Source organism: Nelumbo lutea, chromosome 1 (genome assembly GCF_056320005.1).
Source record: "Nelumbo lutea isolate HS-2025 chromosome 1, American lotus-T2T, whole genome shotgun sequence".
NCBI lineage: Eukaryota > Viridiplantae > Streptophyta > Magnoliopsida > Proteales > Nelumbonaceae > Nelumbo > Nelumbo lutea.
In genome coordinates this window covers 187183505-187198280 of record NC_142684.1, presented here as the reverse complement: position 1 = coordinate 187198280, position 14776 = coordinate 187183505, and the positions used below count along the sequence as shown (strand labels likewise).

At 43.5% G+C, this 14776-nt stretch overlaps 1 protein-coding gene across 1 annotated transcript; it reads right to left on the bottom strand.

Moving 5' to 3' along the window:
* Nucleotides 1-9505: 9505 nt before the first annotated feature.
* LOC148879876 (uncharacterized) lies at nucleotides 9506-13716 on the bottom strand. The gene is made up of 7 exons (XM_088961595.1): nucleotides 12391-13716; nucleotides 11226-11620; nucleotides 10510-10633; nucleotides 10241-10368; nucleotides 10074-10136; nucleotides 9907-9975; nucleotides 9506-9801 (listed from the first exon to the last, which is right to left on the bottom strand). Exons 2-7 carry the CDS (start codon nucleotides 11415-11417, stop codon nucleotides 9730-9732), a joined length of 648 nt encoding a protein of 215 aa, XP_088817721.1. The 5' UTR covers nucleotides 11418-11620; nucleotides 12391-13716; the 3' UTR covers nucleotides 9506-9729.
* Between the last annotated feature and the right edge of the window lie 1060 nt (nucleotides 13717-14776).

Genomic DNA, 14776 nt, shown 5'->3' with positions numbered 1-14776 from the left:
TGTTGTATAACATTTTTCAAATTATTGTTGATGATGACAGATTTGGCCCTCTAGTGAAATTGTGACACGTGGCACCTCATGACAACTAGGAAAACACCCAGCCAACAAACTTACAAAGTTGGTGACCCACCCGGGCACCAGTCTGGCCGGCCTGGCTCGACCTGCGCGCGGCCTGACGCGCGCCTGCGTGACCTGCGCGAACTGCGCGAACTACGCGCGGCCTGCGCGACTTGCACGAACTATGCGCGGCACGCGCGCGGCCTGCGCGAACTGTGCATGGCCTGCGCGAGCTGCGTGCGGCGTGCAGCCTGCGCGACCTGGCCGACCTGGACCAGCCTATCGCATGATCCTGCTAAGCCGCCCATAAGGCGCCCACCGACAAACCTGGCTAGACAATGACCCGCCGACTGACACAGGCGCCAGCTTGACGACCTGGTCTAGACACTGACCCGCCGACTAACACAGGCACCGACCTGACGACCTGGCTTAGACACTGACCCGCCGACTGACGCAGGTGCCCCTCTGACAACACGGCCCAGGCGCCGACCTGGCCGCCTGACACAAGCGCCAGCCTGACGACCTCGAGGAGTTCACCACCGTACCCCGGTTCTGACAGGATGCAACGAGTCTTACTGTTTGGAGGCTTTTCACCCACCTAACCCGCAAGGACTCCGGTATATAAAGACCTCACCCCCAAAGGGGAGGGGGATGAAAAAAGGGAAGTAACCCCTGCTCTCTAGCCCTCTCATATTATCTTCAAATCTCTCTACAATAAGAGTGCTAACTTAAGCGTCAGAGAGCCCCCACAAGGAAAATACCCCCGGGACCTCTGATTCAGTTCTCGCAGGTCCTTCAGCTCCCACCGCCTATAAAGAGGATGAAAAGATGAAGTTCTCGCAGGTCCCTCAGCTCTCGCAGCCTACAAAGGAAAGAAGACCACCTCATGCTGAGGGCAGTCGGATTGCACCGCACCAAGGAGCTCCAGCATTCTCTAAGTCATCGACCACCTAGTAGGCAGTTCACCACCAAGCAGTTCGCCACCAGGCAGTTCGCCACCAGGCAGTTCGCCACCAGGTAGTTCGCCACCTAGCAGTTCGCCACCAAGCAGTTCACCACCAGGCAGTTCACCACCAAGCAGTTCACCACCAGGCAGTTCGCCACCAAGCAGTTCGCCACCAGGGAGCTCGCCACCAGGCAGCTCACCACCAGGGATCTCGCTACCAGGCAGTTCGCCACCAGACAGTTCACCACCGGGCAGTTCGCCCCCAGGCTCTCCACCGAGCAGTTCGCCAGTAGGCAGTTCACTACCAAGTAGCTCATCACTAAGGCACGCCACCACTGGGTCAAATAACGAGGTACTTAGCCAAAAAATTTTTACATCACAAAACATTGGTACGTGACCAAAATGGTTACATCAATTGGCGTCGTCTGTGGGAACACGCTACAAAAAGCTAAGTTCTCATCCTACAAAAACTAAGTCCTCATCTTGCCAAAACTAAGTCCTCATTTTTTAGAAATTGAAGTTATTGCTTTATAGTTTACATTTTTTATGAACCCAGAGACTATGCAGGGATCTAACGAACTAAATAGCTCTACCAACCTTACTTTCAATTCAGATAATGCCACATCAGTCATCTCTGCAAGGTCCCCCAACAAAGATGAGCTCTTCGTGGCTTCCGCGGGAGTTGGCGGCCAACTGACTACATAGGCGCCCTTACTGGTCGAGCCTTCCAAGGCTCCCGTGTGAGCTGGCAACCTAAAGTTAGTAGTGTTGCCCCCGAAGGTCGAGCCCCTAGTAGCTTCTTGTAGGAGTAGGTGACCGGCATTACGAAGCTAATGCAGGCCAAGCCTATGGGCCACATTACTACTTAAGAGCCGGTCGCCTCTCCGGCACGGGCAAAGTTAGAAAAGAGTATACCATTGGTCACTCCCAAACCCTACGGGCCACATTACTACTAAAGACCCGGTCGCCTCTCCGGCACGGGCAAAAGTCAAAGAAGAGTAGACTACGAGTCGCTCCCAAAGCCTACGGCCCACACTAGTAATTGGATCAGCACTTACTAGCTCATCGACTTACGGGCCAAAAGAAATCTACTCCCTTCGCTGAGTTACTATCAGCTCGGGAGTGAGGGGCTAATGATGAGGGCAGATTTGGCCCTCTAGTGAAATTGTGACATGTGGCACCTCGTGACAACTAGGAAAACACCCAGCCAACAAACTTACGAAGTTGGTGACCCACCTGGGCACCAGTTTGGCCGGCTTGGCGCGACCTCCGCGTGGCCTGACGCATGCCTGCGCGACCTGCGCACGGCACACGCGACCTGTGCGGCGCGCGCGGCACACGTGACCTGTGCGGCGCGCACGGCCTGTGCGAACTGCACGCGGCACGCGCGACCTGCGTGCGGCACACGCGACCTGCGCGACGCGCGTGCGCGGCCTGCGTGAACTGCGCGCGGCCTGCGCGAGTTGCGTGCGGCGTGCAACCTGCGCGACCTGGCCAACCTGGACCAGCCTAGCACATGATCCTACCAAGCCGCCCATAAGATGCCCACCGACAAACCTGGCTAGACACTGACCCGCCGACTGACACAGGTGCCAGCTTGATGACTTGGTCTAGACACTAACACAAGCGCTGACCTGACGACCTGGCCTAGACACTGACCCGCCGACTGACGCAGGCGCCCCTCTGACAACCCGACCCAGGCGCCGACCTGGCCGCCTGACACAAGCGCCAGCCTGACGACCTCGAGGAGTTCACCACCGCACCCCGGTTCTGACAGGATGCGACGAGTCTTACCTTTTGGAGGCTTTTCACCCACCTAACCCGCGAGGACTCCAGTATATAAAAACCTCACCCCCCAAAGGGGAGGGGGATGAAAAAAGGGAAGTAACCCCTGCTCTCTAGCCCTCTCATATTATCTTCAAAGCTCTCTACAATAAGAGTGCTAACTTAAGCGTCGAAGAGCCCCCACCGGGAAAATACCCCCGGGACCTCTGATTCAGTTCTCGCAGGTCCTTCAGCTCCCGCCGCCTACAAAGAGGAGGAAAAGATGAAGTTCTCGCAGGTCCCTCAGCTCTCGCAGCCTATATAGGAAAGAAGACCACCTCATGCTGAGGACAGTCGGATTGCACTGCACCAGGGAGCTCCAGCATTCTCTAAGTCATCGACCGCCTAGTAGGCAGTTCGCCACCAGGTAGTTCGCCACTAGGCAGTTCGCCACCAAGCAGTTCGCCACCAGGCAATTCGCCACCAGGCAGCTCACCACCAGGGAGCTCGCCACCAGGCAGTTCGCCACCAGACAGTTCGCCACCGAGCAGTTCGCTACCAGGCAGTTCGCCCCCAGGCAGTTCTCCACCGAGCAGTTCGCCAGTAGGCAGTTCACTACCAAGTATCTCATCACTAAGGCACGCCACCACTGGGTCAAATAACGAGGTACTTAGCCAAAAAATTTTTACATCACAAAACATTGGTACGAGACCGAAAACGGTTACATCAATTGGCGCCATTTGTGGGAACACGCTACAAAAAGCTAAGTTCTCATCTTGCCAAAACTAAGTCCTCACTTTTTAAAAATTGAAGCTATCGCTTTATAGTTTACATTTTTTATGAACTCAGAGACTATGCAGGGAGCTAACGGACTAAGTAGCTCTACCAACATTACTTTCAATTTAGATAATGCCACATCAGTCATCTCCGCAAGGTCCCCCCAACAAAGATGAGCTCTTCGTGGCTTCCGCAGGAGTTGGCGGCCAACTGACTACATAGGCGCCCTTACTGGTCGAGCCTTCCAAGGCTCCCGTGTGAGCTGGCAACCTAAAGTTAGTAGTGTTGCCCCTGAAGGTCAAGCCCCTAGTAGATTCTTGTAGGAGTAGGTGACCGGCATTACGAAGCTGATGTAGGCCAAGCCTACGGGCCACATTACTACTTAAGAGCTGGTCGCCTCTCTGGCACGGGCAAAGTTAGAAAAGAGTAGACCACTGGTCACTCCCAAAGCCTACGGGACACATTACTACTAAAGACCCGGTCGCCTCTCCGGCACGGGCAAAAGTCAAAGAAGAGTAGACTACGAGTCGCTCCCAAAGCCTATGGCCCACACTAGTAATTGGATCAACACTTACTAGCTCATCGACTTACGGGCCAAAAGAAATCTACTCCCTTCGTTGAGTTACTATTAGCTCGGGAGTGGGGGGCTATTGATGAGGGCAGATTGGGCCCTCTAGTGAAATTGTGACACGTGGCACCTCATGACAACTAGGAAAACACTTAGCCAACAAACTTACGAAGTTGCTGACCCACCCGGGCACCAGTCTGGCCGGCCTGGCGTGACCTGCGCGAACTGTAAACGGCTCGCGCGACCTGCGCGAACTGCGTGCGGCATAAGCGACCTGTGCGATGCACGCGCGCGGCACACGCGACCTGCGCGATGCGCGCTCGTGACCTGTGTGAACTGCGCGCGGCACGCGCGACCTGCGTGGCGCGCGCGCAGCCTGCGCGAGCTGCGTGCTGCGTGCAGCTTGCGCGACCTGGCCGACCTGGACCAGCCTAGCGCATGATTCTGCCAAGCCGCCCATAAGGTGCCCACCGACAAACCTGACTAGACACTGACCCGCCGACTAACACAGGCGCCAACCTAACGACCTGGCCTACACACTGACCCGTCGACTGATGCAGGCGCCCCTCTGACAACCGACCCAGGCGCCGACCTGGCCACCTGACACAAGCGCCAGCCTGACGACCTCAAGGAGTTCACCACCGTACCCCGGTTTTGACAGGATGCGACGAGTCTTACCGTTTGGAGGCTTTTCACCCACCTAACCTGCGAGGACTCCAGTATATAAAGACCTCACCCCCCAAAGGGGAGGGGGATGAAAAAAGGGAAGTAACCCCTGCTCTCTAGCCCTCTCATATTATCTTCAAAGCTCTTTACAATAAGAGTGCTAACTTAAGCGTCAGAGAGCCCCCACCGGGAAAATACCCCCCGGACCTCTGATTCAGTTCTCGCAGGTCCTTCAGCTCCCACCGCATACAAAGAGGAGGAAAATATGAAGTTCTCGCAGGTCCCTCAGCTCCCGCAGCCTACAAAGGAAAGAAGACCACCTCATGCTGAGGAGTGTCGGATTGCACCGCACCAGGGAGCTCCAGCATTCTCTAAGTCATTGGCCGCCTAATAGGCAGTTCACCACCAAGCAGTTCGCCACCAGGCAGTTCGCCACTAGGCAGTTCGCCACCAGGCAGCTCACCACCAGGGAGCTCGCCACCAAACAGTTCACCACCAGGCAGTTCGCCACTAGACAGTTCACCACCGGACAGTTTGCCACCAGGCAGTTCGCCCCCAGGCAGTTCTCCACCGAGCAGTTTGCTAGTAGGCAGTTCACTACCAAGTAGCTCATCACTAAGGCACGCCACCACCGGGTCAAATAACGAGGTACTTAGCCAAAAAATTTTTACATCACAAAACATTGGTACGTGGCCGAAAATGGTTACATCAATTGTAAATTTTGTTTTAATTTTATTTAATTTATTTGATATTTTTTAATAACAATTTTTATTTACAATTTGTAACTATATTTTATTTTTAAATTTTATTAATTTATTATGTTTTCCAATTTTCATATTTCATTCATCCAACCATTGTATGCTTTGTATCATTCAAATTTTAATGAAATAAAATTCCTTTTTTTTTCCTTCCAATTTGTTATTCACTTTGAGTCTTTGTCTCATTCACTTCTTATTTGGTTAAGTATTTTTTTTTCATTTCTTTGTTAGATTTCTTATTTTTCAGATAGTTCCCAAAAGAAAGTTAAATATTTTTGTTTTACTTAGCAAAGTAATAAAAAATAAAAAGATGTAAAAAAACAAAAAAACAGTTTGGCCTGGTTTGGCCCACGCCTATGGCCTAACCTATGGCCCATCCCGGCATAGGCTTGGGCCGTGGGCCGTGCTAAAGTTCGGGGGGGTTGTTACATAACAAAGTTTGGGTGGTTAAGTATTACCATCCTCCAGATCAAGTGCATTACCAATTAATTGCTTAAGCCAATTATATGCTCACCAAACCTACTACAATTTTTTTTTTTTTTTTTTATCTTTTTGGGTATGAAGTGTTTAGATGTTGATCATAACCCAAATTGTGACCGGGTGACTAACCCAATTGGCCATGAATGACAATATACAAATATGAGAGATGTTTGTAATGCATGATTGTGATATATTGTGAGGATCAATCCTATTTCAACATTATGAACCATCCCACGAGTTGATTCAGTTGATTGCCGCTACTCTATTCGCAAAGAAAAAACTAGCTTTTGTTCTATGGGTAGTCTGGAAATAGAGGAACTCCAAAACCTTTAATAATGGTACTATTCCCAATCCAATAATGTTAGATAGAGCTCTCAATGTGTTTATGAAAACTTTTTGATGGGAATAAATTTAGTACCTCTACCACATCTCACAAGTTTTGGAAACAAATTAGTTGGATTACTCCAAAATATGATTATATTAAAATAAATTTTGATGCCTCTTGCAATAGTGGTGGAAAATGTTTAGTGGCCTATATAGTTTGGGACCATCTTGGTAAGGTACTAGTAGTCAAAGCATATAAACTTGGTACCTATTCTATCAACTAGGCTGAAGCTTGGACTGCATGGAAAGCCTATGTCCAAGCTACAAACTACAAGGAACTTCATATCATCATAGAGGGAGATTCGTCTCTTTTCATTTTCTGCCTCAAAAAAAGAATGGATATTACTATCTCAAATTGCGGTTGACTGACTGGCTCGAGAGTCTTTCTTCTTCTTCTCTAGATTTTAGCATTTCATCTCATCTCTTTCTTAAAAAAAAGAAAGAAATTGGTGCAAACATAGTTTTGGAGCAATGTGAAGAGGCCCAGCCCCGGATGCTCGAATTCCTGGATACTAAGTATGGCCTTGAGCCCTTGATCCACATGACCGTCCAGTTAAACTGTTGACTAAACGTGGATGGACTTCCATTGGCCTAATGCTGACAGTGTGTTGTAGTTTTTCTTAATATTTTCTTTGTTGAATACTTGAATTCATTCTTATTCTTAAATAGAAAGATAATAAAATGGTGTCGTCTGTTGTTGCATATTAAAAGATGAGGATTGAGGAATTGAGGACCCATCATTCAATGAATTCTCACCTCAAAGGTGAGAAACTTCAAAATGCATTTATGTATCAAATACTCGGGCGCGGCAAGAAGTTTTGCAAAGCATCCGAGTAAAACGACGGCGTGACGGGCACTAACCAACTTCTAATCAGCGCTCTCAGTGTCGGTGTGGGGACCATCCGGTGATGGATATCAGATCCTGATCTTCAGAATATCTGCCACGTTGTAAGTTATAAGAGTCCCAAGATAAATTTAGAATCCACTACGGGATTTGGTGGTGTGTCTGTGTCGTGATTGGCCGAGTAGAACTGTAGAGGATAAGGGCCCATGAGCCTATCTCTATCCGTTAATTTTAAAGGCTAAAAAAAAAAAGTGACAAATTGACAACACCATGCCACCTGTTTTGACATAGTTCTACTCTCTCTCCCTCTTTCCAGTCCCACTCCCGCAGCTGAGATGTAAATCAGGCCGTGCTGTTTGCGATTTGGCACAAGCGTGCCATGCTGGCCCCCGATACAATCTATTTTACACCTCTACTCTTAGTATACATTTTATTGTATCAGTTTGAAATTTGAAAAACTGGTATTTAAATTAATTATCCAAAATTAACCGTGACTATTAAAGTCATTGACCCAAATTGTCCACTTCAACCTAAATGCAAGTTTTATGACCAAATTGCCCTTAAATAGTGAATCAGCTTGTTAAACAATTTTTTGACTGAAGTGCCTGTAAGCGCCCAAATTTCTTTCACATATAAGATTTCTGTTTGTTGAGATGAGAGTCTTACTTGCTCTCAACATCCAAGGATGAATCTTTCCTCTCAACATCCAATAAAGAGTCTTCTTACTCTCAACGTTCAACAAACTTCTGAACAGTTATTTCACCCTCATTTTTTTTTCATTTTTGTTTAATTTGGGCACTCATTTTTTCATTGAGCGTGAGGATGGATTTTTGTTCCAAAACCACATGTTACTGGTTCCCTAACTAGAAGCGGTGGTGAACACATAGAAAAAAACAAAATTTCCAGAACACCCATCACTTTTTCCTTCAAACTTAAGGGTTTAGGGTTGAAAAATGATGGGGTAATTTTAGGATATTATAAATTGGGTCGACTATAAGAGAGGGTAAAATAGTAAATAAGAATCATGATGAGTTTTAGATGCTAAAGTTATGATGAATTTAAGAGAATTTATGAAAAGTTATGGTGAATTTTAAATGATTTTCCTTTACTATTTATACATTAGTAGTATAAATAGGGTGAAGACCTAGGATTCTGCTACTCCCTTGCCGACCCGTCACCCTCGCGGTAGCTGTCAATCCTCCTATTCCAATACTCCTGACACCAAGCGACAACCTGGCGATTACCAAATCAAATCCACACACCCTACAACTTAAATATCCGCACACACTACATTGTTCTAAGACACTAAAGATTGCTTTGAAACATCCACACTAGTGTTTGGTGGCAGAAATCCTTTTGTCCTTCCACTTTCCCATCTTGTGTTTGTGCCTCAAATTGATTTGGCAAAATTAATTATTGAGAGATCACTTGGCAAATCGATATTATTTATTAGTAGATGAATTGATCATTAATTCTTGAACTTGATGGTTATGTTATGTTCAGTTGTGTGTGATTCTTAGAACTGAGATAGAAATATGGATTGGAGTGGTTTTTCCTTTTATTGCACGTTCATTGGCTTTGCATATCATTTATTTTAGGGAAATTTTCCAGTTAGTATCCTAAATTTTGGGTCTAGTTCTATTTTAATTCCGCAACAATTTGGTACTTCAACTTTCAAAACATATCAATTCAATACCTACCATTAATCATCCATTAACCAACCGTTAAATGACCTTTGAAAAAGACATCAATGCCCTTCAAAGGTCATCTAAATTTCTTTATCAACCATCCAAACATTAACAAAAAGTTAACAATCTCAAATCCTCGCTTCTTCTATACCCAACTTTCTTGAATAAAAGATGAAAAGGTTTAGGACTCTTAATTTTTTGTCAATATTTGAATGATTAATAAAAAAAATAGATGACACTCGAAAAGCATTTATATATTTTTCAAATGCTACTTAAAAGTAGATACTAGATTGACAAGTTTTGAAATTTTGAACACTAAATTGGACCAAACTGACATTAAGCCAAAGTACTAATGAAAAATTCTCTTTATTTTATTGTATACTATGATTCATTTACTGAATACGTTTTCTCATGTGCTGCATCTTGACAAATCTGTTGACGTGGCAATATGAAAAAGCAGAACTCTATACAGATGGCCCCATGCATTTGATTATTGGTCCACTATCCTCTGGGGAAAACGCTTTAAGTGCCTATCCAACTCATCAAAGGTAAGCAATCAACCAAATAAAATGATGAGATGAAACATGATTGGATTTGGCACTATGTGCCCACGGTTCCAAACACCACCATATTACATTAAGTTGGTAAAGAAAAAACAGGAACTTGACACAATGGATTGGACTATCATCACCCTAAATGCAGTTTATAGGTTAGTTTGATATCTATATTACAGGCAAAGGAAATCATCTGAGTTGTTTCCTTCTGTTTGTGAGTGCAGATGCTGTAGTAGTCGCTTTCTATATCTCTACTGCTTTCAATCTTTTGGCTGAGTGAATGAACCCCACAATAGCATCAATCTCGTCCACTTGCTGTTTTGTGCACATGACACACCCAAAAAACTATGAGCAACTGTCATATAGACATGCATGAAGATAAATTAGAAAAGAGATCTACAGAAGTGAGAGAACCAATACCATAGATGAAAAGTGCCTTCGTACAGAATCAACCATTTGCTCCTTGGATGGAATGGGATTCATGGCCGCCTAGAAGAAAAAATTTTAGACAACTTACGCTTCAGCATAACAAACAAACCCATTGTAATGCTGACAAAGAAGAAGAAAGGATAGTGCATGGAACTCACGAGTTTGAAGTGCCTACAGTATCTCCACAATGTGTTTGATCCTAATCTAGCCAGGTTGACTTTCTGGTTCAGGGAAAATTCGTTTCGTTATTGAATGAACACCACAAAAGACGCAGAAAAAAAAATGAAGAGAAAAACAAATGGCTTCTTATTTCCAAACATCTCACCAATTGAGGTTTATGAATATTCCCATGTACTTGTCTGAAATTGCTTCGGTTCAATTTTGATGAAGATATCCACTGTCGTGCATGGCGTACTCTTGGCTTGCTTGATTTGTGAAACTCGATACTACTAGCTGCATATATATATATAAAAGAAAACATATATAGCAACTTGTTTTAACCATATTAACTTAATTACCGTTTCATCTACTATAACAATAATTCTTCCTGATAAAGTAAAACAATAAGCCAGCTGAAACTATGCATGTTCTCACCCATATCTGAGCTACTGTAGGAGTTGTCCAAGTCATTATCTTCATCTTCTTCGTTCCCAGTGGGAGGTTCCAGTACACTTAAAGCATTCCTTTGTAATTTAACTTCAACCCCATTTTTCAGAACCTAATAGATTTACCAATCCATCAACCAAATATAAGTGCCGAATTGAAAGAGCTTCAATTATCGTAGTAGGTAGACCATTATAGGAGTTACAAATAACAATCCACCAATATATTAAAAAAAAAAAAACGGGCGGGATTTGAAACCCATCACCTGCCATGGAGCCCATTGCAAAGCCTTTTTTTTTTTCTTTTTGCGGATAAAAGAGAAGAAATTTTAGGATAAGAGGAAGGAATAAATAAAATTCACTCTCCCTTCCTATCAAACTTAATTCCCGTCATAATTGTACTACTCTTACAGAAGCTGGATTCATAAAATCCTAGTTTATTAATGGAAATGCCAATAGAATATAATTCTGCTTTCAAGACAAATTCACCAGTTTACTGCCTTGCTCCAACCAAGGAATCTTTCTCGGTTCACGGGGACGCCAGAACCCAATTGTTAAAAAATTCATCAGTTTGTTAAAGGAAGCATACTATTCTAATTATAAGTGAAAGAATAAAAGAGAATTACTTCAACACGGTAAGCATAAATAGAATTAAACATAGATCTCGCTAAAAAAAAAAAAGAAGAAGAAGAAGAAAGAATAACTTACCAGCCAGTGCCAACCACCGAGTCCGACAGCCTTTTTGACGACGCCTTGTAGACCCACCAGTACAGATTTTGTTCGGTTGTTCCCTGTAACAATAACTTTCGTGTGCCGGGGAAGCACAGACAGCTCTTCGTCACCGCTTTCTTCACGGAAAGGAGACAGAACACGGGAAGAGCACAACTCGGGTTCCAGCATTTTCTTGATCTCAAGTTTTTAGTTCACCGCCATATTGAAGTAGACTGTAGACTTGATTTTATTAGACGAGTGACGCAGGAAATTTAACCACTATAATCCGGCCCCTGAATGTTTCAGCTAAATCTGGCAAATCATGAGATTTGGTTGAATTGCAGACCAAAGACCATCAATTTGTGTTGAAAGATTTCCCTTTTCCAACCAACCTGAAGAGCAATATTAGCACAAATGAATCCAAAACTCCAATTGGAGCTACCGAATTCGAGAGAAACGAAAAAAAGGGTTTTTTATTTTGTTTTATTTTTCTTCTTTTATTATATATGTAGTGAACGGTGAATCTTCCTCATGAAATTATGAAGGGAATTTCAATGCGTTGAACCTAAAAGAAATTCATGCAAAAGCTCCCCAAATCAAGGGCTTGGTCAATAATATTAAATGGATGTAGTTGTTTCAGATTGAGAAAAAAATAGGTCGAGATTTTTTAAGTTCTTCTGAAATGAAAATGACATTAAATTTTTGGCTGAAATTAAAACTTTAAGCCATCAAAAGTCAAATTTGAATTTTCATATGAAGTGCTGGAAGCAAATGGCATTCGAGATATGAAACAAAAATCGAAGCTCACCCGAAGGGAAACTCCAATTGAAGGAGAAAGGAAAAAAATCGAAAATCTTTATCCTCTGATTGAACTTCTTCCAATGATTAGGATTAACTTAATTGAAAAGCAAAACCCCAAATCCCTCATTTATTCCCCGTTCAAAAACCATTCAAGAATTACACTAATTTCAGCCATGCAAAATAAAACAAATAGACAAATTTATGAGCTTTGCAAAAAAAAAAAAAATTAAACCGAGCGAACGGACCAAGTAACCCTAGCAATTATACATGGTACAAAATGCAAGAATTTCCGGGGATCCAAAGCTCCTAGAATGCATGCATCCAGAAATAGACAAAAAAAAAAAAAGATTTTACACTCTACCTGCTACCAATTCTTCGAGTCTTATATAAGAGCATCGATTTGGTCAAAATGACACGAAATGCATGCAGTCAATTATACAGTCGATTGGCACTGCAAAAATCTCCATAATGGGAAATTGAGGTTCTCAGGATTCGAATTGCGAGCTACAATTTGGTGAAGAACCGCAGATCTATGGGAAAACGAAGTATAACAATCTGATTACATGCGAGAGAAAAAAGAGAAGCTCGAATGCACAGACGCCCGCTCTATCTTCTATCCTCTGAGCTACTTCGCCAGATCGAAGTCTGCTTACTGAAGAAGTGAGAAACAACAGCAACGGCACACTAAATGCTTACCAACTGCCAAAGAAACGACCTGACTTAACCGTACGGTCATGCCTGTTACAACGCAGTCGGACTGGTTAACCGGATTTAGCCGGTTAAGATGATACTCAGGGTCCGGGAGCGGCTACAAAGATCTCGAGCCAGGCGGTTGGCTCGGCTTAAAAACAAGGGATTTTAGCAGATAAGGGCAACTTTTTGCCCTGAATATCAATTAAAGATAATATTTTTATAAAATAATCAAAATAAAATAACTTTTTTTTCCCTTCTGTACACCGAGACTTCACAGCCCCATCTGTATTCATCCGTAAACGCAGTTCAATCTCTACCGAAACTTCTATAGGAAAGGGGAGCAACGACCAGGTTCTCCGACAAGGTTTCGTCGGGAAACAAACTGCATAGCAAAGCAGTCCAGCGAAAAGGAGTGTCGGGTGCCTGTGCCGTCGAGGCGGGTGAGGGAATCTACGGAAACGGAAGCTGTGATCTCCATGCAAGCGAGGAAACATGCGAGGAGGTGATGGCGGGCTCAACACCGCCACCTCCGCCTCCGCCAGCCCCACAAGTGCCGGCTATTTTAAAGAGATCCAGCAGTAGCAGGAGGGTTTTGCGTTTGGATTTGAATTTGACGCCTTTGGAGAATGATGGATTTACAGCTTGGGAGGAAGATGCCTCCTATTGTCGATTGCTTTATCTGATATACAAACATTATCATACCCACTTCCTTGTTTTTTTTGCTTTCTCTTCCTTCTCCCCTCATTCCATGTATTTAGATATTTGGGATCTTTTTTGTTTTTTTTTTTTTTGTTTTTTTTCTCTTTTGAATTTGATAACAACAACTGCGAAGGAGAACGCTGCCTGTTCCCTCCTCCGTCTCTCGCATGAACAGTGTATTCGGATACAGAGGATACAGTGCCTTGCGCTTCCTTTGATATTTTTGAAATAAAGTTATATAATCTTTTATTGATATTCAGGGCAAAAAGTTGCCCTCATCTGCTGCTAGAAACCCTAGAAAAAATGAGATCAAATCAGATATTTGATAGGGCATAGTATCAGTCCACCTACCCCTCACTAACATGTGAATGTAAGGCTAGGCAAAATACTGAAGCTGGATCTGCTACCCACTAGGCGCTATTCACTAGTCACACCTACGCACAACACTACAGCCGCAGATCTTGTGGGTACTCATAAAAAAACAGAAAATCGAACCAAACAAATCTTGTTAATGGAATTCGTTGGTTTGGTTCCGGTTAATCTATTGAAACTAGAAAGAACTATCATTAACCGAATCAATCGAAAAATCAAACCGATCAAGTAATTGATGTGGTTCGATTTTAGTTTGGTATTTAAAAAAAATCAAAATATTGATTAGATGTTTTAAATATATGCCCCTGATTCGATTAGTGTGACTGTGTAAATGTTTCTAATAATTGGGTTTTCAACTTATCCGGACCTGAACCAATTATAATATTATATAATTAATAACCGGTTCTTTAAAAACACATTATATCAACCAATTTTGAACTCATTTAACGCTGTTCTTTCAAAATGCATTCTCCCATAGGCCATAAACTAAATAAGGCCAACATTGCAACTATAAACAAAGAAGGTGTGAGAGGGTCTCTTTGTTAATGTAATTAATACTCATTCCCATTAACAAGGATAGAGAAAAAAAGGGATTGTAACCGATAAGGCAATTTTTGGGCATTAATATCAATAAAAATAATTTTTTTAACCTAATTATTAAAATTGGTTAACTATCAAATAGGGGCAGAAACATTGTTCATCTTCAAACCACCAAATAAGTCTCCCCCAACATCAATAAATATTGGTCATAGATTTCTACTTTTTTGTTTACCTTTTTAGTTGCTGGATTATTTGCAAGCTAAAATGGAGAAGCCCAACTTTGCGTTTTGGCATTTTGTTATGTGTATCTTGCTTCTCCACTTAGCATATTCAAATCCTGATTTTTAGGCTTAATGGTGTTCAAAACTGATTCAGATACCTCTAATAGGCTTAGTAGTTGGAATTAAACCACTGATTCGTGTACTTAGTATGGTGTTTCATGT